The 24477-nt window shown below is 37.1% G+C and overlaps 1 protein-coding gene across 1 annotated transcript in view; it reads right to left on the reverse strand.

Moving 5' to 3' along the window:
* Window positions 1-1111: 1111 nt before the first annotated feature.
* Window positions 1112-24477, reverse strand: part of vstm2la (V-set and transmembrane domain containing 2 like a) — a gene marked incomplete at both ends in the record, with an annotated part of 52975 nt that continues 29609 nt past the window's right edge. The window contains 3 exons of the mRNA XM_079401314.1: window positions 1112-1444; window positions 6302-6346; window positions 13985-14154. Coding sequence (XP_079257440.1) covers window positions 1112-1444; window positions 6302-6346; window positions 13985-14154 — 548 coding nt within the window. The remainder of the gene's footprint in view (window positions 1445-6301; window positions 6347-13984; window positions 14155-24477) is intronic.

Genomic DNA, 24477 nt, shown 5'->3' on the forward strand with positions numbered 1-24477 from the left:
TGATGAAGAATATTTCAAACATTCACTTTGTTCTGCCGCTTCTAGCCGTCTATACATCGTATCAAAACCATGAATCTGACCAAAGAGTTTCATTTGGTTTCTTGCTCACTGGCAAATATTATTAGAAATGTTTGTCACATGCACTCGCTGTTCTGAACAGACATCTACCTTCGTTTTTATACAGAAATATACATCTTTTGTTTGAGCGATAGTTCACTCAAAAATTTAAATTGTCATTATGTACTCTCTCAACCTTCATGTTGCTTCAAACCTGTATGACTCACTTTCTTCCATAAAACATAAAATGATTTATTTAGCAGAATGTCTAAGCTGCTCTTTGGAAGTAGATCCAGGGGCGATTAATAATAATAATAATAATAAATAAATAAATAAATTAGATACAATAAATCAAAAAGGAAACAAAACAACATAAAATGAAATAAAATATAATAAAGCTTCAAAAAGAGACAATAAAAAATAAAATAAAATAAATTACCTTTCTTCCATAAAACACAAAATAATTTATTTAGCAGAATATTTAAGCTGTTCTTTGGAAATAGCAGGTGACCAGGGGCTAAAAAAATACAATTAGGTAAAATAAAAAGCCTCAAAAAGGACACAAAAAAAATAAAAATAAAATTAAAATAAATTCCAAAAGGACAAAACAACCATTAAATAAAATAAAATAAAGCTTCAAAATAAATAAAATTAACTAAAGCTTCAATAAGGACAACATAAAAAAAAACTCCATAAAGTAAAATTTCAAAAAGGCCTGTTTCACTCACTTTTGTTTTTTTACATAAAACACAAAATTCTTTATATTGCAGAATGTTAAAGCAGAAAAAATGCTATGAAATAAAACAAAGCTTCAAAAAGGACAAAAAAGGAGAGTGACCAGGGGCTAATAAATTAAAACAAAGTGCAAAAATAACTTTTTTAACATAAGAACGTCAGTCAGGGTTTGGAACAACGTGAGAGTGAGTAAATGACAGATCTTTCATTTTCAGGTGCGCTATCTCTAGTTTAGGGGTTGGCGTGAGGAATTATGGGTATTTGGGTGGTGTGGGTGAACAGGTGCTTGGGTGGGGTAGTAACTGAAGGTAAGGGGAACCTAAAGCACGCAGCTCTCAGTGCAGTCAGTGGTACTATCATCAGCAGACCTCTTCCTGAGCTCGCGGCCGGGTTTGTGATGGGCGTGGTGGGCCGACTGGTGCTTGTGGTGGTCAGACTGCAGAGCCTCCTCTTGTGACGTCGCCCCCTGATGGACCGGAGGAGCCGCATTCCCCTTGGGCCGCTCCACCTGCAGGTACGCTCGCACACGATGGTGCCGCAGCTTGCTGTCGCTGAAGTCAATGACGCGGCATTCATACGTGCCCTCGTCCGCCGGCTTCACGCTGGACAGACGGAGCTTGTGGGAGATGTTGCTTCCGGCAACCTTCACCACCTACGGAGAAACGGATAGGAGAACCGGTCAGGAGATGTGTGGAAACCAGCGTTAGGGTATTAAATCATGAATCAGCCTCGAACATGCTGATTTAAAATGGACCCCGACTGATTTAGGATGAAGCCGTAGGCCGAAATATGCAGTGTGCTTTAGAAAATCAGGGCCCGTATTTATCAAGCTTCTCAAAGTGCTGAGAATTCACGAAATTTACTTCTACTTTCAAACTTAAGTATAAAAGCAAGTTATCAAATTTCTTAAAGCTAAGAATCACTCTTACTCTCTCAGTTATTTAAGACAGCTCGAGAGGTCTCTCAAGTGGTTAGGAGTTGCCAGTAAGGGCTTGTGATGGCGCTGAGGAGACAGCACTTAATCAAACGGTTACATTTCCTCAGTTACTCAAAATGAGCAAAGAACATTTACATTACCAAAGAAGTTTCTGAAGCAGCTCTCCACGCTGCATCACTAAAGATAGCCACCTAGTCTATTTTTGACGGATAATAATAATAATAATCGTAATTTAAGTGAAGTATAGGACTACATCAAGTGTCAGTCTTAGAGATGATTCACAACACTTTGCTGTGCCACAAACAGGATTTTGGATGATGACATACACATGGACCAATCACTGAATAGATTTCCTTAATTAAGAATATTCTCAGATAAATTGACACTGAATGGTTAAATTCCTAATAGTTTACATTCAACACATTTAACAATAAAGAATTTTCAAGAGAATACATTATGGCAAGGAAACGAAGCGTCATCACAACTCGATTTAGGGTGCCGACAGACGATAGTATAGTGTATCGACGATAGTCAATGATATCACCTGTTGCTGATGCCTTTGACGACAGCGAGACGATTATTATTACTATTATTATTATCATTCGTCAAAACATTTCATGAAGACTAAAATGGCACTTTAAGAAGCTTGATAAATACGGGCCCTGATCTAGAACAGCCTTTTGAGAACATTTAAGACAAGACACAACAGGCAAAACCATTGGTTTTTTTCATGCACTAATCTATTTTGCTTCCATAACATGTTTTTTTTTTTCAGAAAAGTGGAAAGAAAACATCCAAAGTGTTCATTTTATTACAATTGTGTCTGTAGATTTTAATTACAGTACATATTTTTCAGAATATGTTTTTATTCTGCACTGAGCCAGAAATGTATCCAAACCAAACTTCAGTTTTATTCTTATCTATATTCTGAAGGTTATTGGAGAGGGGTTTGTTGTTCATATATCATTCGCCTGCTTTCTATTACATTTTATTCCTAAAAATGTGAAAATGTATTCTAGTTTTTGGCTGTTCACATTATTTTTGATTTATGGAGTGATAAAAAGAAATATCCAACATCCCGTTTATAAAACCTTTAACTTTAATGTCAATAAAATGAAACAATATTTTGTACCTGGCTTTATCCACTGTTCAAATTTATGTTCTGCAAATGTATGCAAATTAGTGCATATTTAATTACATAATGCATCATTTGCACATTTAAATATAATATTTAAGAAAACTTATAATGCAAAACAATTGTCTTACTGTGTTTAATCAACTGGTAAAAATATGGTTATTTCTATTAATTAATCGTCACCCTATTCACCTGTAGTGCCTGTGGAACTCGCAAAATACAACCACAAATCTAATAAACCTCTGGATTTGTTAACAAGGAGTCTTTTGTATTGCTCCCAGCTCTCATTTTTTCTGTCCTGCGGGCTTAAATTGTCTGGTGAACATCAGAGCTCCTGTGTGGACCATCATGTGCCTCTGAGCAGCTGCAGTGAAACGCAACAGCAGATGTGATATGTGAGACAGCAGTAATGCAGTGAGACAGTGGCTCTGTCCCAAATGCAGAGGAAATTAAGGAAATTCGAGGAAATTAAATGGAGTGAGAGAATGGAATGCAACAGTGGAGACAATGCAATGCAGCAAAATCCAGTGAGGTAGAGAAATGCATCAACAGAGGCAATGCAATACAGTGAGGGAGTGAAATGCATCAACAGAGGCAATGCAATACAGTGAGGGAGTGAAATGCATCAACAGAGGCAATGCAATGCAGTGAAATGCAGTGAGGGAGAGAAATGCATCAACAGAGGCAATGCAATACAGTGAGGGAGTGAAATGCATCAGTGGAAGCAATGCAGTGAAATGCAGTGACAGAGTGAAATGCAATAATGGAGGCAGTGAAATGCAGTAAAATGTAACAAGTGAGTAAAATGCAACAATTGAGGCAATGCAATACAGTAAAATGCAGTGAGGGAGTGAAATGCATTAGTTGAGGCAATGCAGTGAAATGCATCAGCGGAAGCAATGCAGTGACACTGTGAAATACAAAAGTGGAGGCAGTGAAATGCATTAGTGGAGGCAATGCAATGCAGTAAATGGAGCGAAGGTGTAAAATACAACAAATGAGGCAATGCAATGCAGTGAGGGAGTGAAATGCAGTAAAATGCAACAAGTGAGTGAAATGCAACAAATAAGGCAATGCAAGGGAGTGAAATGCAACAGCTGAGGTAAGGCAATGCAGTGAAATGCATCAGTGAAAGCAATGCAGTCAAATGCAGTGACAGTAAAATCCATCAAAGAATGCAATGAAATGCAGTAAAATGCAGCAAGTGAGTGAAATGCTATAGTTGAGGCAATGCAATGAAATGCAATAGTGGAGGCAGTAATATGCAGTAAAACACAGCGAGTGAGTGAAATACAACAGTTGAGGCAATGCAATGAAATGCAGTGAGAGATTGAAATGCAATATTGGAGGCAATTAAATACAGTAAAAGGTAGTAAGTGAGTTAAATGCAACAGTTTAGGCAATGCAATGCAGTAAAATTCAGTGAAAGAGTGAAATGCATTAGTGCAGCAGTGAAATGCACCAGTCTGCATGTCAGCAGTAATCAGATGAGCTGTGGAACCGTAGAGACACATGAGAGACACATTCACTCAACAGCTCTCTCGCTTTCTCTTTTCCTCTGAAGCACAGAGACAATAGGACAATCTCTCTCTAAAGCGGTCAGCATTCCCAGAGGACTCTGAGCACGGGTCCAGACGCTCAATAAAGCCGTCTGCCAGTGAAGCAGATTGAGTGTGGATCAGGTGGATAAATAAACATACATTCACAAACCCGCATGCACACACACATACACGCTAACATTAACTCACTTCACTTGCTGGCGCCGTTTCCACAGCACTACATATGTCGAGTGTGTTAACAAACACGCTCTAGCTATCAGCTTCTCTATAATCAGAAGTAACAGCACAGCTAGATGCACGAGAGTGTAAAACAGCACCATCGTGAACATCAGCAGCTGGACAGAGCGCTTGCAGTGAACCTCCAACCTCAGATCCAGAGCTCTGCTTTCACACTGGAAGCAAATGTCCTTGTGAATATTTAATGAAGTAGCAGAGAGAGAGATGCTTTGATTTATCCACCCACACAAACACACACACACACACACACACACACACACACACAGGTAACACTCACCTTCAACATCCTACTGAGAGAATGAGCCTGCAAAACTCCATATTCTCATATCTGACTAGCCAATGCGCTGTCCCCTCGTCCCTGATCAGACACGCTTATAAAAGCTATTTAGATGCCAAACGCCAATACGTGTGTGACTAACAGATGCTTAAAAACAAACAAAACGACAAAATTATTGTAACCTTTTAATGTCATGAGAAATTCGGATACTGGGTGGCACAAAAAACACTTATTGGCCCCATGGGTTCAGATTAGGATTTTATAATCAACTAAAACTAAAACCATAAAAACAATTTCATAACTTGAAATAAAATAAACTGATTTTTAAAAAAAAGCTACTTAAGCAACATTTATCATAAAAACTATGATATAATCTCGATGCAAACATAATGGTTTGGATAAATGCTTGATGGTTTAATGTTAAACAAAAGAAAAAAAATTAAGATATAATAGAAATGTAATTTTACATTTGTACGGTGAAAGTAAAAAAAAAAAAAAAAATTCCCATTAAATTTAAGAATTTTTTTGGAATACTCAATTTTTCAACATTTTGTTTAAAAATTTTATTTAGTAATAATAATAATAACAACAACAACAGCAATAATAATAATTATTATAAAACGGGAGCTTAAAAAATATAAAAAGAATCATTAAATGAATTAAAATGAAAACAAACACAGGAAAAAATTGCATTTCAGTTTTTTCCTCAAATTATTCCAAGCTGTAAGGTACAGTAAAATATTACTTGTGTGAATTGTTACATAGAATTGCATGATCCTGTTTTAGGAATATTTTCATTTAGTTGAGCACAAATTAAACAAAAGTTCATGAAAGAGTGTGTCTGAAATTTGTTGCTCAGCATCAACTGCTTGTTTACACAATATCACACTAATATTCATGCTGTTCATCTGAATATCAGCACAGTTATGATCACCTGAGGCACAATCACAGCAGATATTGATCACAGCAGCATCAGTGTGAGTGTGTGATACTGGTGAACTATCAGCAAACACACTCCAAACCACAGCCGCTTCACCCCACTGTGTTTGTGAGCGGCTATCTGACGATGTATGACTTTAACATGAGGAGACTCCTGCATCTCACATACACACACACACACACACACACACACACACAGCCTGCAGCGGCTCAACCAGCAAGAGCTGAGCAAGTTGCTAACAAAACACCTTTAGCCCAAACGAGTGTGATGTTGTGTTTGCACGCTCCAGTTATTCACCCTGACAAACGCTCACAACATGGACTTTTACATTCTCTCGCTGAGCAGAAGACGGCAGCCATGAACGAACACAAAAGAGACTTTCACGAAGGAAATGAGGAGAAAACAACAAACGTCACACACTTACACTGATTTTGGTGGCGTCCTTTGACATCTCATTCTGCGGCACCACCTGCAATGAAAAAATAAAACAAAACTTGTAGTCATATTAGGGTTACTATAATTAACTAAAAATCACATTACTTGAAATAAAATAAATAAAAATAAATTTTATTTTCTTTCAACTAGTTGCAAAAGCAACATTTCTCATGTATAATATAAAAGAACACGTAAATATTAAATAAAATAATTAATTACTTATTTTAACTGTACATTTGCATGATTTTAATTTCATCAACTCTGATTAAATATAAATATACTGAACTCTGATGATAATACATATTATTTGTGATATTTATTTTATCACCCTATAGTTCTACAAGCATACAATAAACTGAATTGAATATTCAATCACTATTTCATTAATATAACAAACTAAAACATTAACAAAATACAAATATTAGGTTAAAATGCAATACATGAAATGGTATTTTCCTTTGCAGTTACATTATTTTTTTCCTATGGCAAAGGGGTTATTTCACATCAAAAAAATTGAGCACTGTTATTTTCACCCTCATATTTCTCATTTAGCAGCTTCATTCGAGCATTTCCCAAGAGAAAAAGTAAAACATCTCACATATAAAGTCATTTGAAGACATGCGAGTTTGCTTTAGTCACTGATGTTTCTTTAGTAGATGCCTGTATGTCTTTGATTTGAATTGCTCATGTAGTTTACAACAGAAAAGGTCAGACTGTTGTTTACACAGTTCTTATTATTATTTCTCAGCTAAACATTTACTTTATACTGTACTTTGTAAGTGTTAACGTGATAGTTCAACCCAAAATTAAAATCATTTTCATTATTTAAATTTTTTAAATTTGAATAAAATAATGACTAAAAGAATTTCAAATCACAACCGCATCGAGTCAAAACTTTTTCATAATAGAACACAGATAACATAAATGTTTAAACTGAGAAATTTTACAATTTTATGCTCAAAATGAGCTCATTTCAAATTTGATGCCTGCTAAAGGTCTCAAAATAGTTGGGACGGGGGCATGTTTAGCATCTCCTCTTCTTTTCAAAACATTTTGAAGACATCTGGGCATCGAGTTTATGATTTTCTGGAGTTTTGGTGTTGGAATTTGGTCCCATTTTTGCCTGATATAGGTTTCCAGCTGCGGAAGAGTTTGTGGTCATCTTTGATGTATTTCTAATTTAATGATGCACCAAATGTTCTCTATAGGTGAAAGATCTGGACTGCAGGCAGACCAATTCAGCACCCGGACTCTTCTACTATGAAGCCATGCTGTTGTAATAGCTGCAGTATGTGGTTTTGCATTGTACTGCTGAAATACACAAGGCCTTCCCTAAAATAGACGTCGTCTGGAGGGGAGCATATGTTGCTCTAAAACCTTTATATACCTTTCAGCATTCATAGTGCCTTTCAAAACATGCAAGCTGCCCATACCGTATGCACTTATGCACCCCCATACCATCAGAGATGCTGGCTTTTGAATTGAACGCTGATCACACACTGGAAGGTCTCCCTCCTCTTTAGCCCGGAGGACATGGCGTCCATGATTTCCATCAAGAATGTCAAATTTGGACTCGTCTGACCATAGAACACTTTTCCACTTCAAAAAGTGGATCGTCCATTTTAAATTAGCCTTGGCCCATAGGACACGACGGCGCTTCTGGACCATGTTCACATATGGCTTCTTTTTTGCATGATAGAGCTTTAGTTGGCATCTGCAGATGGCATGGCGGATTGTGTTTACCGACAGTGGTTTCTGGAAGTATTCCTGGGCCCATTTAGTAATGTCAATGACAGAATCATGAGTGATGAGTGATGCAGTGTCGTCTGAGGGCCTGAAGACCACGGGCATCCAACAAAGGTCTTCGGCCTTGTCCCTTACGCACAGAGATTTCTCCAGTTTCTCTGAATCTTTTGATGATGTTATGCACTGTAGATGATGAGATTTGCAAAGCCTTTTTGACATTGAGTAACATTGTTTTAAAAGTATTCCACAATCTTTTTACACTCTTTCAGATTGGAGAGCCTCTACCCATCTTTACTTCTGAGAGACTCTGCCTCTCTAAAACATTGCTTTTATAGCTAATCATGTTACAGACCTGATGTCAATCAACTTAATTAGTTGCTAGATGTTCTCCCAGCTGATTCTTTTCAAAAATTGCTTGCTTTTCCAGCCCTTTGTTGCCCCCGTGCAACTTGTAGCAGGCATAAAATTTGAAATGAGCTCATTTAGTGGATAAAAGTGTAAAATTTCTCAGCTTAAACATTTGTTATGTTCTCTATGTTCTATTGTGAATAAAATATTGGCTCATGTGATTTGAATGTCTTTTAGTTTTCATTTTATTCATATTTAAAAAAATGTCCCAACATTTCCGGAATTCGGGTTGTACTCACCCTCAAGTTCCTAAATCATTCACAGTCAAATGTCGCACAAAATGAACAAGAATTAAAATTTTCGGTTGAATTATCCATTAAACTTTGGTCATTCTACAGAGAATATTCATGTGTCTGATGCAGTTACTTTGAGTGAAACAAACAGCAGCAGGACATTCGAACACACACACACACATACACACACACACACATAATGACACTCAGGTCCAGTGTTCTGGAAGGAGATGATGGTTCTGCGGCATGTGATCTTAACTGGCCGCGGCGGATCCTCAAGAGTCCTTCATGAATAATACATGACGCAAAGGTGAGCAAGAGTTTCTCCATGTCCCTCCATCCAATTAAAAAGCATCTTGAGTTCACAGCAGGAAGCCCTGCAATGTCTCCCACTCACGCTCTCTCTCTCTCTGGTGTCTGGGGAACCTGCAGCTATTTCTACTGGTTGTGATTAATGTTGTGTGGACTGTTACCTGCTGCAGACTCGCGGCTCCATTAATACCGCTGTATCCTCTCCTCTCCTCTGCTCACCTCATGTTTGTATTTCTTCAGCTCTGGCCACTTTTATGTCCCTGTGGTTTTATTCAAACCACAACGGATTTCACTGAGTTTTCGTTATGTGATGGTCTTGGAAATAGTTTTTGTCACACTAGGTCTTCATCATGTATTCTCTTTCGAATGTCTTATATATTTAGATTTTTATTTATTTATTGGTCCTTGATCCAGACTTTCTACACTTAATTTCTAGCGATTATCATCAATTTGATTTCTATTTAACTAAACTGATCTACACAATGACATCTCTGAATTCAATAATGAAATGCCTTTAACTGAAAATTGAGTGTTTAATCTTATTATTATACATTACTGACACTGTATCCTCCAATTTGATACTGTGAAGTGCTTTGACACAATCTGTATTGTTAAAAGCGCTATATAAATAAAGGTGACTTGACTTGACTTTCAGTCTTAAACTATAAAAAAGGCATCAAGGACAACATTTATTATGCATTATTTCTAATGAAGCTGTAATTTCAAATGATGTAAAAACGTAAAAAAATATTTAATTGAGGATACACAATGCTAGCTATGGAATTACAATTAAATCATTTTATATATAAAAAAGTAAATAAATAAAAGTGTTAAAAAAGTTTTGAAATGTGGTAATGACATTTGTGGAATAATAAACCACATTTTTGGAAAAAGATTTCTCCTGTGATTATGTATTTTTACAGCTGCAAGATATAGGGGGAATAAACAGTGATTGTGATTTAAAATGAAATTCACAAAAGAAAAAAAGAAAAGAAAAAAAAAAAAAAATCACCAGGTTTGCTGTGCTTTGTTTTTGCAAGGGTGCACAATTTTGCCCAAAATGTTGTGATTATTTATTAATATAATAATATGAATAATAATAAAATATTAAATAAAATAAGAACTATTACCAATTGTAATATTTGTATTTTTTCATAATTTTATTAATATGTTTTATATGTATTTAATGAAAACAGTCTGCAATATGTTAATTGCGTTTCATTTTGAATAATTATGCATGCCCACTGTTGGACATTATTAGAATACAAATTAAATAATTTAAGACTATTTTAATTTTCTAAAAGTCCACAGGATCAAACACACCCATAGTTGAAGAAACACCCTGATACCTACTAATATAATACTAACGTACCTACTAATAACAAAGCAGCACCAAAACATATTTGGACACTTAAAATGTTTGAATATCATCATCAATATCTTTATGACTCTAGTTCTAGTGATTTTTAGTCGTCATTGTCAACACTAGATCTATTGTTTGATAATTTCAAATCCAACAAATGTCCTCCTGTCAAATGTTTTGCTTGTAATGTGCATCTTTCTTTACAATAAATGACAGCTGCTATGATATTTTGATACATAATGCAGACATTCAGACGTTTTAAGTGCCCAAACTGACTGTATGGCCATTGTATTTCATCTATAGAAATGTATTGAATTTCTCACACTGTCTGTGTTCATGCAGGTGATGCTGTGCAGCTGAAGCCTTTGATTGACAGCTGGTTATTAACGTGTGTGTGTGTGTGTGTGTGTGCGCTGAACACTCTCTCTCTCAGTCTCTTAAAATAGGCCGCTGAGTTTGACTGGCATGAGCGCAGACAGGAAGAGGAAATGGTCGTATAATTGCAGGCATGTGACAGCGGGCCAGTGCCGATCATGTTGTTGTGTGTATTGTTAGTAATAGTAATTGTAGGCAGATATTAAGGCAGAGGACTGACAGAACGCTGGGATTATCATCTTACTAACATTATGCTTTCTGGATCAGAACTAATACCCACACACTGACACTGAACCCTCAACCTACAGCTGACAGCTGAGAGATCATGTGTGCACTTTACAGGAGACGAGTGTCATTACTGCAACACTGATACAGTGCTCTGAGTGGCTGCTATGCGGTTGCTAGGGTGCTCTAGGTGGTTACTAGGGTATTCTAGGAGGTTGCTAGAGTTATTTTGGTTGCTATGTGATTGCTCAGGTGTTCTGGGTGGTTGCTAAGTGGCCTGTATTTGTATTGTAGGTGGTTGCCAAAGTTTGCTTGGTTGCTAGGGTGTTTTAGTGTTGCTAGAGTATTCTAGGTGGTTGCTAGAATGTTCTTGGTTGCTATGCGGTTGCTAGGGTGTTCTGGGTGGTTGCTATGCGGTTGCTAGGGTGCTCCTGGTGGTTGCTAAGGTATTGTAGGTGGTTGCCAAAGTGTTCGTGGTTGCTAGGGTATTCTAGGTGGTTGCTATAGTTTTCTTGGTTGCTATGCAGTTGCTAGGGTGTTCTGGATGGTTGCTCAGTGGTTGCTAGAATTTTCTTGGTCTCTATGCGGTTGCTAGGGTGTTCTGATTGCTGTGCAGTTGCTAGGGTATTTTTGGTGGTTGCTAGGGCATTCCAGGTGGTTGTTGGAAAGTTCTTGGTTGCTATGTGGTTGTTAGAATGTTCTCGGTGGTTGCTAGGGCATTCTAGGTGGTTGTTGGGAAGTTCTTGGTTGCATTGTGGTTGCTAGAGTGTTCTTGTTTGCTATGTGGTTGCTAGAGTGTTCTTGTTTGCTATGTGGTTGCTCTGGTGTTCTAGGTAGTTATTAGTGTTCTGGGTGGTTGCTAATGTTCTGGGGTACATTTCCCAAAAGCATCATTAGCTAACTATGGTCATTAGTTCCATTGAACTCTATTGGTAACGATAGAACTTGCAACCATAGTTGCTTTTGGGAAACGCAGATTTCTTGGTTGCTATGTGGTTGCTGAGGTATTTTATAGGGGTGCTCCGATTGATCGGCTACTGATCACTATCGGCCGATAATCGCTTTATGATGTTTGATCGGTGGTCTCTATAAAAACCGATCTCAAAAAAACGATCTCAAGCTGATGACGCGCCTATCTCAGTCTTTGTCCGGCGCGGGTTATTTAATGTAATTAAATTTAAATGTAAAAAAATTGTAATGCTGAAGGTGAGGTACAATTCATATTTCTTCATTAAATAACCTATAAAGTAACTTGAAAACTTTCTGTGAGACAATTTCACAAACAGCATGAGTGAATCACCGCACGCGCTCTCTCTTCCTCTCTCAAAATGCGCAAATGGCTTCAAATCACATTGTGTCTGTCTAGAAGCGAGCTGCACGCTGCACAGGAGTTGTCACTTGCACAATCGAGGCAGTGTCGCATCATCACTAAAGTTTATAAATTCCATTTTTAATTCTTGCCAGTGTTTAAACCACTCAGTGCTCGCACGATCTCCTTGAGACCGTGTGCTCATGCACACTCGCAGCACACACACATAACACCGGGTTCACATTACTCCTTTTGCAGTGCGTATGTTTCCACGCTCATGTTAACGGATTAAATTGTTCACACTGTAGTGACTGCAATGGTTGCGTGTGTTCCAGGAGCGTCTGCGGCAGTGCAGAGATCGTTTCCGCTGCACGCGCTGAATTAAAGAGACAGCGCATTGTTTGCAGTAAATATGAACATGGATCGACAGAAAATGTAGTAATAACACTATTGTTACCATAAATGCATATAATTAAAGTCTACTGTGTTTCACAGTCAACACATAGGTTATGGCTTTTTGGCTAGGTTTAAAGGAAAAGAGCACTTTTAGTTAAACAAGCCAATAATAGATGGCACTCGTGGAGGTACGAAAATATAGTTCTTTATGAACCGCAGGATTGCTTGTAATAAAGACTTAAATGCAAAAGAAAAGGCAGTAGAGCTGACTGTTTCTGTCAATGGTAAGTTTTAATTTAGAATGTTTGTGATAATGTAAGAAAAGTAGTTTACATGTTTTGCCACTTGCTTAAGCAACTTAATATATAAATCTAGAAGTAAATGCAAAAGTAAAAAGCAATAAATGTTGTGTTTGTAGTAAACAGCCATGATCAGTTGCAGACTCCTGTGTGAAAGCACAATGAGAGTCCGTGCTGCTTCTGCACCGCTTCTATACCACACATGGACTGCAAACGGAGTATGTGTGAACCTGGTGTAAAAGGCCGCCTGACCCAAAGCTCATGGAATCAGGCTTGTGCTGTGTGTAAGCTATTGTGCAACAATTGCACGACTGTCAAAACAAAAATGCAGTGCATGATCAAATATTTAGGTGAGATAAATATATATTTTTGAAAAAATGCCCTCCTCCACCCCTCAAATTAAAAAATTCTCTCTCACAAGAGACACCTAAGAGGGGAATTAATTTTCAAAAATAAAATTCAGGCCCTGAATAAATGTCTAAAAATCTTGATTGGATCATCACTATAAATAATTCTAAATGATAAAAAGAAGTCTTTAAAAAGATCGGTATCGGTGATCGTATCGGCAGATACTGCTTTTTGTGATCGGTGATTGGCCTCAAAAATCCTGATTGGAGCACCACTACTATTTTAGTAGGTGGTTGCTAGATTGCTGTGGGGTTACTAGGGTGTTCTGGATGATTGCTAGGTGTTTGCTAGAGTGTTTTAGTTGTTATCGGGTTGCTCAGGTGTTCTAGGTGGTTGCTAGGTGTTCTGGGTGGTTGCTAGGTGTTCTGGGTGGTTGCTAGTGTTTTGAGTGGTTGCTAGGTGGTGTCTTTCTGTCTGGTGTAAACAGTACACCCTTTCGACTCTAGTTGTGGCTTGGGTTCAGTGTGCGTCTGAGGGATTTCTTCACCTGTTTTCTGGTCCAGCAGGTGTAAACGGTTCCTCTGATCATTTAGTGAAGCACCGCTCCTTTCCTCAACAACACACACAGCACTGCATTATGGGTAATCGCTGCCTGTACCTGATTGGTGCTCCACGTCTGCTTGTCGGTCCATTCTCTGTGGTTCCTGATGTACCACCACTGAATCTCCAGCGAATAGGAGGGCGATCCGGCGCCTCTGAAGGAGCAGGCCATCTCCACGTCCTGCCCACTCTGCACCGTGATGTCATGAGGGACCTCTGTGAACACCGCTGCAGGACAACAAACACAGATTACTTACGGTAAAGCGTTCAACGGTGCTGAACAAAATCACAACAGTGACTGCTTTCAAACGAGCTCCTAACACTCTTTCTGCCGTCCCGTGGCATGTTGGGTTGCTTAAGACAAAGAAACCAAAGTTTAAACCCTTAGTTTAGTCTTTAAACTCTACATTAATTCAACCAATAGTGCTTCTGCACATTAAAATACAATCACAGAAAGTACTTTAAGGTAAAATCTTTCACTCTGTTCAAGCTCTTAAAATGAATTCAAAATGTCACTAAAATGACTTGACATCACTGAGAGAATAAATGGCATTTGACATCATGATATTAAACCAATGTCATTTAAGTATTATTTAGCTATTATTATTAGGGCTGGGCGATTTTTCCAATTTTATCGATTATTTAAAATGAATTTTATCGATTATTTAAAATGAATTTTATCGATTATTTAAAATGAATTTATAAGACAAGTTTGTACAGTATGAAGATGTGGTTCATGCATCTTTTCTGCAAAGATATTTAACAAGTGATTTTTTTTAGCATTTACATCATGTTGACATCTACATGTGTGGTGCACTTGGAATATAATTTTCTTTAACTAGAGTTAATAAAGAACAAGTTACTTGAATCATGTTGTAGTCACATATTCAAGTTGGCTAGTTAAAAATCTTAAAAAATGTTCGGAATGTTCAAAGGTTCAGAAAAATAGAGATTATTTTTTTTTTGCCATATCGCCCAGCCCTGATAATTATATATTTAGTATGATCTGTATACTAATTTTTACTAATATTCCATTTCCATTTTAGTACATTTTTGTGTGCTTTTGGCCTTTTATTGGATTTTTTTTAATATTACTATTTATGTTTAATTTATTTTTATTTCAGTTTAGTTGTTCAAGGTAACAAGGTTTTTCATCTAATATGTATAATTTTTAATTATATTGTATTTTTTATATTTTGCTCATTTTAGTTACCGTTTTATCATTTTATTTGGTATATTTCCATATCAATTTTCAGAAGTGGGAAGTTTAAATTTACTTAGTTTCTTATTTTAGTACTTCAAATTAAACTAAATGAAAATGAGAAATGTTGCTGAATTTTATTTCAGTTAATTTTACTTTATTTCAAGTAATGAGTTTTTTAAATGTTTTAGGTTTTTAGTTAACTATAATAACCCTGCATCAAGCCATGAAAAAAATGACTCAGCATATTTGCATTAAACACAAGTATTTGACAAATCCAAACATTGCAGTCATATTTAGGGCCTCTGTTCTAATTTAGAACAGCGTGAACATTCTGCAAAACATCTCCTTTTGAGTTTCACAGAACAAAAAAGTCATGCAGGATGGCATGAGGCTGAGTAAATGATGAACAGAACTTTATATGTTGGTTGAACAATCCCTTTAACATCTAAAAATCTCCTCTTTAACACCTCGTATTTGTGTTGAGACCGATTTAGATTGCAAGAGAAAAGCCAACAACTCAATCCTCTCTCTTTTTCAAGATGCGGTTATCATCTCAGATAACATTTTGGAAAACGCCCAACGCCATCAACCTGAACGGCTAACATCAGATCCGGAGTTATCAGCCAACGTTCAGAGAGTTATCGCAAGTAAACAAGCATCTCAACACCGGATAGAGTTGTTCTCAGAAGTGCATGAGCGAAACTCTGAAGTACAACGCTTCCCATGACTGACCCGGTGAGTGAAACAAGCTCATCCGCCACTTCAGACAAACACAATTCAATTATCCTTCCTGTCAAAGCTCAGAAGATATGACTCCCACGAACACCATCCACCGGCCGAACCATGGAAGAGATGCATCAGAATGAGCACAAATCAGTGTGGAGGAATCATTTCTCCAGCAGCAGGACTCTCTCTTATCAAGCCTTACAGGCCCTGCAGGAAGTGATGCACACACTTCAAAGAGAAAGCGCTCGGCGTTCGCTCACACCAGACCGTCGACGGCCACAGGAAGCCATGAATCCCTGGAAGACACTACAGATATAATACGATCTCACAGCTAATCACGGCTTTGAACAACACAAAGCTGACATTCACTGTACAAAATGATTTTTCAAAGTTGTAAATAAAACAATGATCAGAGTATGTTTTACAATAGAATACTATCTGATAATATAGTCCATCTACAATTTTGTTGCAAGTAAATAAATCAAAGATTACTAGTGTTTTGCATACATTATTTTTATTATACTATAACACTAAAATACTATAAAATATTAAACACTATAAATATTTCACATGTTCAAAATTTCACATGTATTTAATGTGTTAACTTGCCATTTTTGAGATTATTTGTGAACTTTACTAGCAATTTTCTACACCAAAATTTGGTGCATTTAATAAATAAGGTAAGAAAATGCAACAAAACCTTTCATGCAAGTATTTAAGTATAAAGTACAACTATTACTCAAAGGTTTATCTTTCATATCTCAGATTAACAGGTAGGTATCAAGATGTTCCCCTATCCAAAGACGTGTGTAAAAATATGAGTAATATGAGATGCGCATGAGACGAGATGAGTAAAAATACATACTTGACTAGAGTATAAAGGTATCAAATCTTAGCAATAGTTTGAGACACTGCTGAGAATTTTCTTCTGAAACACTGCAAGACGTACAGTACTTGGGGCGGTCAAAAGAAACGTGAAAAATTGCAAACATTTATAATTGCACTTCTCTCCAGGAGAAACAATTGAGATATTAAGATCTCATATATGATTTGCTTCCTAAAACTGACTTAGTTTGATGGTATTTGCTGTGAATAAAAGCATCAGATATCAGTCAGTTCCATTTGCTCTCCATTTAATGCATTTTTTGGAGAAATACCTGAGATATCGAAGAGATATGAGATCAAAATAAACACATAGCACCATTTCAGTGTTCAAAGGTTTGGGTTTTTAAAAGAAATTAATACTTTTATTTAGTAAGAACGCATTAAATTGATCAAAAGTGACAGTAAAGACTTTTATAACGTTACAAAAGATTTGTATTTCAAATAAGTGCTGTTTTTAAACGTTCTGTTCATCACAGAATCTCGAAAAATAAAATATCACAGTTTCCACAAAAATATGCAACTGTTTTCATAATCAGAAATATTTCCTGAGCAGCAAATCAGCAAATTAGAATGATTTCTGAAGGATCATGTGACACTGAAGCTGAAAATTCAGCTTTATATTCATTTTTACATTTACATTTATTCATTTAGCTGACGCTTTTATCCAAAGCGACTTACAATTGCTATATATGTCAGAGGTCGCACGCCTCTGGAGCAACTAGGGGTTAAGTGTCTTGCTCAGGGACACATTGGTGTCTCACAGTGGATTCGAACCCGGGTCTCTCACACCAAAGGCATGCGTCTTATCCACTGCGCCATCACCACCCATATTCACATAGAAAACTGTATTTACTTTTTACTGTATTTTTGATCAAATAAATGGGTTGTTGCCGTGATATGCCATTTTCACTGTCCCACAAGATAAAAATAAATATAATTAATATTGTCGTTATTTAAAATGCAGTAAATGGTTAAACATTTCTTTGTCCTACATGGACCTATTATAAAAGCTGCAGTGTTTTTCGATTTTTTTACATTTTTGAGCCAAATCTCCTATAGCGTGACTGTCTGAAGTATGGTTCAATAAATTACAACTTTTATAAATTCAAAAGAAAAGCATAAAAACGTAAAAAAATATCTCCGGCATAATTGTACAAGTGTCTATTTTAGTAAATGACAATAATTCTTTTCATCCATATATTTCTGAAAGCGTAGGAACTCGTTACACGTTGTCTCTGAAAACCATGTCCTCTGGCGTGACACCGTCCTGATTTTAAATCGGTCCAATTCCAGAGAAAACTTTAATTAGTTGAAGGACCCCATTCATGGTCGTGTTACTGAAGCCCCCTGTGAAGCCCATGACTTGTGCACATGGTACATTTTTCCCTCAAAATTGGTCAAATATTGAACTTTTTTGGAACCACTACAAAAGTGTTACGTTTTGTTGTCCTTTGGTGCGACACCCCTAAATTATATATATATATATATGTTTTTAAATTAAAAACTGTATGTTAAGCTACATAATCATGGAAAATTATGCAAATATATCTTGCAAATCACTAATGACAGGTTAGCTTGGAATAGCAAGGTCATTAATTGACTCAAAAGGCTGAAACGTCCTACGGTGTGACATATAATGTCCTCTGGTGTGACGCCTGTACTGTCTCTTTAAAAAGCATTTTAAATTCATGCTTTTTAATTAAATGATTTATTCTTTTTTGATCATTTTCAGTGTTATATAGCATTTTTTACTGCCTATTTGTCAACTACCCAAAATACAGCCTTGGTGAGCAGAAGAGACTTCTTTCAAAAATATTAATATATTTTACCGACCCCAAACTTTTGAACAATAGTGTGAATGCATAAAAAATCTAGTATGAGAGAGAGTTCCAGTCCAGTTTTGCTCTGAACACACGTGATTTGTGGTAAAATGTGCTGCACAAACGAGCTCTGTGTGAGATGAAGACGTGTTGAGCAGAATCCCTCCACATATGGCTAATAACACACTCAAATCCTCTTAACCGCTTCCTCCAGAGCGCCTCTTCATTTACCCATAATCCCATTCAAACGGCCGCCGACGCAGTGGGGGCCACTGTCAAACCCACGGGGGGTTCCCGAGACTTCCGTCCAGACAAAAGGCATGCTGGGAAATCTGTCCACGCTCCGGTCACAGCCTGGAGATAAGATATTTGTTCATAATGTGTAAAATGAGTTGATGATATGAAGCATAATGAAGGAATATATGAAGAAATAAAGGGAATGACAGTTCCTGATGACTGACTGATAGCTAATGTTTTCGTTCACATAAAAAGTGATGGAAGTCAAATTAAAGCCTTAAAACCAAGACAAAAAATCCTTAAATTTTCAGACTTTAGATAAAAAAAATAATAATAATAATTTAATATTGCCGCTTAAAAAATTAGCAATGTTTGAAATTCCAGCTCTTGAGCTTTAAAAAAAGCATCTGAATAGGTAAAGATTCACAATGTGTTATCACTAAACCAATGAGTGTTTCTTACAATCTGAGCCAAATCTAAAGACCAGAATATCACAGAGACTTGAGACTGAACAATTTTCCCTTCAGACCAATAAGAAAGCATCTACAACCATCTCTAGCAAGTGCATGGCTGCAGCTTCTTTACAGGAAAGCACCCTTCAGATTTTCTTCAGACAACCTAAAAAATCTAGTAGTCCAGTGTATCTTGAACAAGTGCACTGATAGAATGATAGATAGAACGATAGACTGACAGACAGACAGATAGAATGATAGATAGATAGAACAATAGAATCATAGAACGAACGATCGATCGATAGATAGATAGAATGTTTTTCTGTCTATCAGAATGGTGTCTGATTGTTGTTGAGGGCTGAATGCATCCATGAGATTTTCTCTGGCGTTTTTTTCTCTGCACAAAAGCTCTTGTGCTGTGAGCCGCAGTCTCTCTGGGTTGAAGATGACAGGCATGCGCTTTCTGTAATTACTGCTAGCCGATCTGCATATTATAATTGGGGGAACAGAAGAAAGTCAGATCAGATACAAGAGCGACATGCGCGTAATCAGCGTCTCTATCAGAGGCAGAGAGGACGCCTTCAGTGATCGACCCAGTCCATCAGCCCAGCAAACTCTTTAACGAAAACCAGCCGCTTTCGGCCGCTCTCGACGAGACGAGCGGGAAATGCCCTAAATATCTCAGCGGAGGGGAGGTCGGCTTCATTTCAGGGAGACACTCATTTGAAGAAGCAGGCGGCAGGTCTCTTTGAAATCTGAATCTCTGGTTGATTGAGTTTAGATCAAAGCGCCGCACACCCTTATTCTGCGCTCAGATGCTGTGAAACACAATTGAGACGCACCAACATCAGAGCGGCTCCCAAATCGAACAAATGCACAGCTATTATAAAATCACATTGACTCACCATGGTTACATGCACAAGCTTATCCATTTACATCATTGGTTATGGACTAATCCAATACAAGATGCAATGCACGATCTTTTCCTGCTCATCGCTTGTGGAAATATGGGAAATGTTCACTTTTCATTTTAGTAATTTAATATTAATCAGAATCATTATATACATATAGTAACACTTTATTTTAAGGACCTATTCTCCCTATAACTAGCATACATATTACTAGTATACTGGCAGTTTTTAGTACTTTTAAACACATGTGACCCTGGACCACAAAACCAGTCATAAGGGTCAATATTTGGCAGAGATACAACTATTGGAAAATCTGGACTCTCAGGGTGCAAAAAAATCAGACACTGAGAAAATCACCTTTAAAGTTGTCCAAATGAAGTTCTTAGCTATGCATATTACTAATCAAAAATACGTTTTGATACATTTACAGAAGGAAATTTGATCTTTACTTGATCTTTACTTAATATCCTAACCCACCGCATGTGCATATAATACTCAAAGGTTTGTAATAATGAATTAATAAGTTATTTTTTAAACTCTTCTGCTCACCAATGCTGCATTCATTTGATGAAAAATACAGTAAAACCAGTATTTTGATTTTTTTTTTATTATTATATTAAAATATTATATTTCCTGCTGGAAATTCAGCTTTTATCACAGGAATACATTCCATTTTAAAATAGCTTTAATTAGATAACAAACTTTTTTTTGGTTTTTGAAATTGTAACAATATTTCACAATATTACTGCATTTCTTATTAAATAATCCAGCCTTGGTGAGCAGAAAATACTTCTTTCAGAAGCAACAACAACAACGAAAAATCTTGTGTAAACTTCTTCAAATATTTTTGACCAGTAGTGATATATAAAAAAGTTTCAGTAATGCATCTTTTATATATATAAGTGTATTTTGTGTTTCTGCACATATTGTTCCACTTCTTTTAAAGTATTTAAAAGTCTGCCAGTTTTTCAAGACAATCTATAAAATCAAGTCTTATGCAGTGTTAATTCTCATAAAATAAAAAAATTGGATTTTTATATAAGTTTACAAAAGTCAAACATGTCAAATAAGACTATTTATTAATTAAAAAAGGAGAAATAATTTTTTGCAGATCTCTGCACTTACAAGAATTTCTGAGGAGAGTTCATGGCAACAAAGAGATTAACATTCATCAAATATTAACTACTTAATTATAGTAACTATTCACCAGGTCTGGATCTTTACCAGATGAAATCTGAGCTGTTTGTTCAATATCTAGTGTACACTATATCTACATCGGTTACTATAGTAATGATGTAACGTAAGCATGATGCCAGGAGACTTTCTCATACATCAACTGAGAGTAGCTGTCAAATCTGGGAAGAGAGGATGGAAACTGGGCTTGCTGCCTCTGCTCATGTGTATCATGACATCTCACTGTCACGCAGGAGAAAACATGAGTGTCAGTGGCAAGACTGCTTTACACATTCAGCCATATGAAGCACTGAAAACCACTCGTTCATTCATTCATTCATTCATTCATTCATTCATTCAGTGTTTACTATACTGTAAACACTAAGGGAGAAAATAAATCATCTAACATTAGATCCATAGGGTTTGTATAGATAAATCGTGTATATATACAGTGCGCTCCATAAGTATTGGAACAGTAAAGACAAAATTGCTCTGTTGGCTGTGGAGTCAAGACATTTACAAATATGATTAAAAGATGAATATGAGACAAAACTACAGAATGTCACATTTTATTATCGAGTGATTCAACACATAGATGTTTTACCAGCTAAGAAGTTGAGCACTTTTAGAGTTTCATCCCTCAATCTGATGAGAGCATAAGTATTGGAGCAGTTGCCTCACGGGTCTTTCTAAGTGATCAGCTGTGTCCTGTTGCATTAATTCTTCAGATATTAAAAGCAGGGAATGTGTCGTATCAGTTATATCCATTACTTCTGTATTCTGAATCTTGCATTCGATGATGACACACACAAACCAGGATGAAGATGAGGGAGCTGACTTTGAGAGAAAAGCAAGCAATTTGGATGCTAAAAGAAAAGAGGAAGTCAGTTAGAGCTCTAGCAAAAACAAAGGGCATGGAGAAATCAAGAGTTTGGAAACCACCAGCGACACCAGCAACCAACAACGACCTGATCGACTGAGAAAACAACAGTAGTTGATGACAGACAAATCATAAAAGCTGTGAAAATGAATCCTAAAAGACGTGTCTGTAAAATCACCAACAACTTCCAGAAAGCTGGGGTGATGCTCTGACAATCTACTGTCCTCAGGAGACTTTGACACAGAATTACAGATGCTACACAGCAAGATGCAAACCTCTGACCAGCACCAAAAATAGAAAGACAAGATTAGAGTTTGCAAAAAAGCACAAAGGTGAGCCAGAAGAGTTTTGGAACTGTGTTTATGGAGCGATGAGACAAATATGAACCTTTATCTAAGTGATGGGAAAGCAGAAATGTTAAGAAAAAAGGGAACTGCAAATGATCCCAAGCATACAGCCTCATCTGTAAAGCATGGTGGAGGTGGTGTCATGGCATGGGCATGCATGGCTGTCTCTGGAACAGGCCCTCTCAACTTTACTGATGACTTAATGTATGATGACAGTAGCAGAATGAATTTGGAAGGGTACAAAACCATCTTGCCTACCAATATTCAAGAAAATGCCACCAGATTCATTGGGAAGTGCTTCATATTGCATCAGGACAATGACCCAAAACACCCTGCCAGTTCAGTCAAGGAATTTATAAGGGCAAAGAAATGGAAAGTCTTAGATTGCTCAAGTCAAGCTCCAGATTAGAGAGTAAAGGCAGAAACTCCCCAAAACAATTGGAACTGGCTGCATTAAAGGCTGGGAAAAGTATTTCAAAGGATGAGAGCAAGAGTCTGGTGATGTCTATGGGTCACAGACTCACTGCTGTGATTGTGCACAAGGGATCTGCAACTAAATAATAGTTTTTAATCTTTTATATCTGCCTTATGTTCAACTGTCCCAATACTTATGCTCACATCAATGAGTGGGATGAACTCTAAACTCTAACTCACACTGTGCGTGTGTGTGTGTGTGTGTGTGTATGTATGTATGTATGTATGTATGCATGCATGCATGCATGTATATATATATATATATATATATATACACATACTATATTGCCAAAAGTATTGGGTCACCCCCTTCTAATGAACATGTTTGACAACTTTAGTAATTTCTATGAGAACAAATATTAATGTTAAAGCATATAATGTTATTCTAGGGAATTGTGTGCTTCTAATTTTATAGCAACAGTTTGGACAGAACCCTTTTCTATTCTAACATGACAGTGCCTCTGTGTATAAGGCATGGTTCAAAAAGACATGATTGATTGAGTCAGTGTGGAAGAACTTGACTGGTCTGCAGAAAGCCCAAGTCCTGATACCAGCTGAACACCTCTGGTGTGACTTTATATGCAGACCTTGAGCCAAAAACTCAAGGTTCAAGGTCACACACACACATATATACATATACATACATATTATTATTATTTTAGGCTTTCCCCCAGCCCACAGAACTACAAATAACTACATGGATTTGAGGAGGAACCGCCTCTGGTTTCCTACATATGCATGCTAATAGTGTAAAACTAACCTCAAGAAGAAACTATGAGTTCATGAGAAATCAGCTCAGATGATCTGCCAAACAGAAAGTCTGATGTCTCGGGACATTTTTCTTCCCAAAGTTCCACAGGGGCGCGAACGCTAGCATGCTAGATCCCTCATCAAACCTCATCAAAGCCTGGACAAACACAGCAAGTCCTGCTGGCAGACGCATTATATCACGTCGAGATGCTGCGAGAGAAAAGCAGAGCAATCGGCAAGTCAAACAATCTATACAGAGGCCGACAGAGATTTCTGCTGCGGCCCAAACGGCACATTAATACGCACTTATTTAGTTCATCTGCTGATTAGTTTCGCGTTTTGAGTTGCAGATTGCATGTAGCTCTAGAAAAGCACTTCAGAAAACGATCCCACGTTTAGACTTCACATCACGCACTCAACTTTGTTATAGAAATACAGCTGCTGCGTTTCTTGGGCGGGTCAGCACGGCTTAAGATGAAAGAAAATATTAGAAATTTCACATACGTGATTCTTGATGGCGGCGTGTCAAACGCGAGACTAAGAGCATCACTTCAAAGCAAACGTGCCGTTTAATCTGCAGCCCGCCAACACTTACCCTCACATATGAGCTCTAGTGGCAGTCAAGTGCTCCCGTTGCCCCTGGAAACCAGAGGTGGCTCCTCACTACTAATCACTTCTTGAGAGCAGGAACA

Source organism: Barbus barbus (assembly GCF_936440315.1).
Source record: "Barbus barbus genome assembly, chromosome: 40".
In the NCBI taxonomy this organism is placed as follows: domain Eukaryota; kingdom Metazoa; phylum Chordata; class Actinopteri; order Cypriniformes; family Cyprinidae; genus Barbus; species Barbus barbus.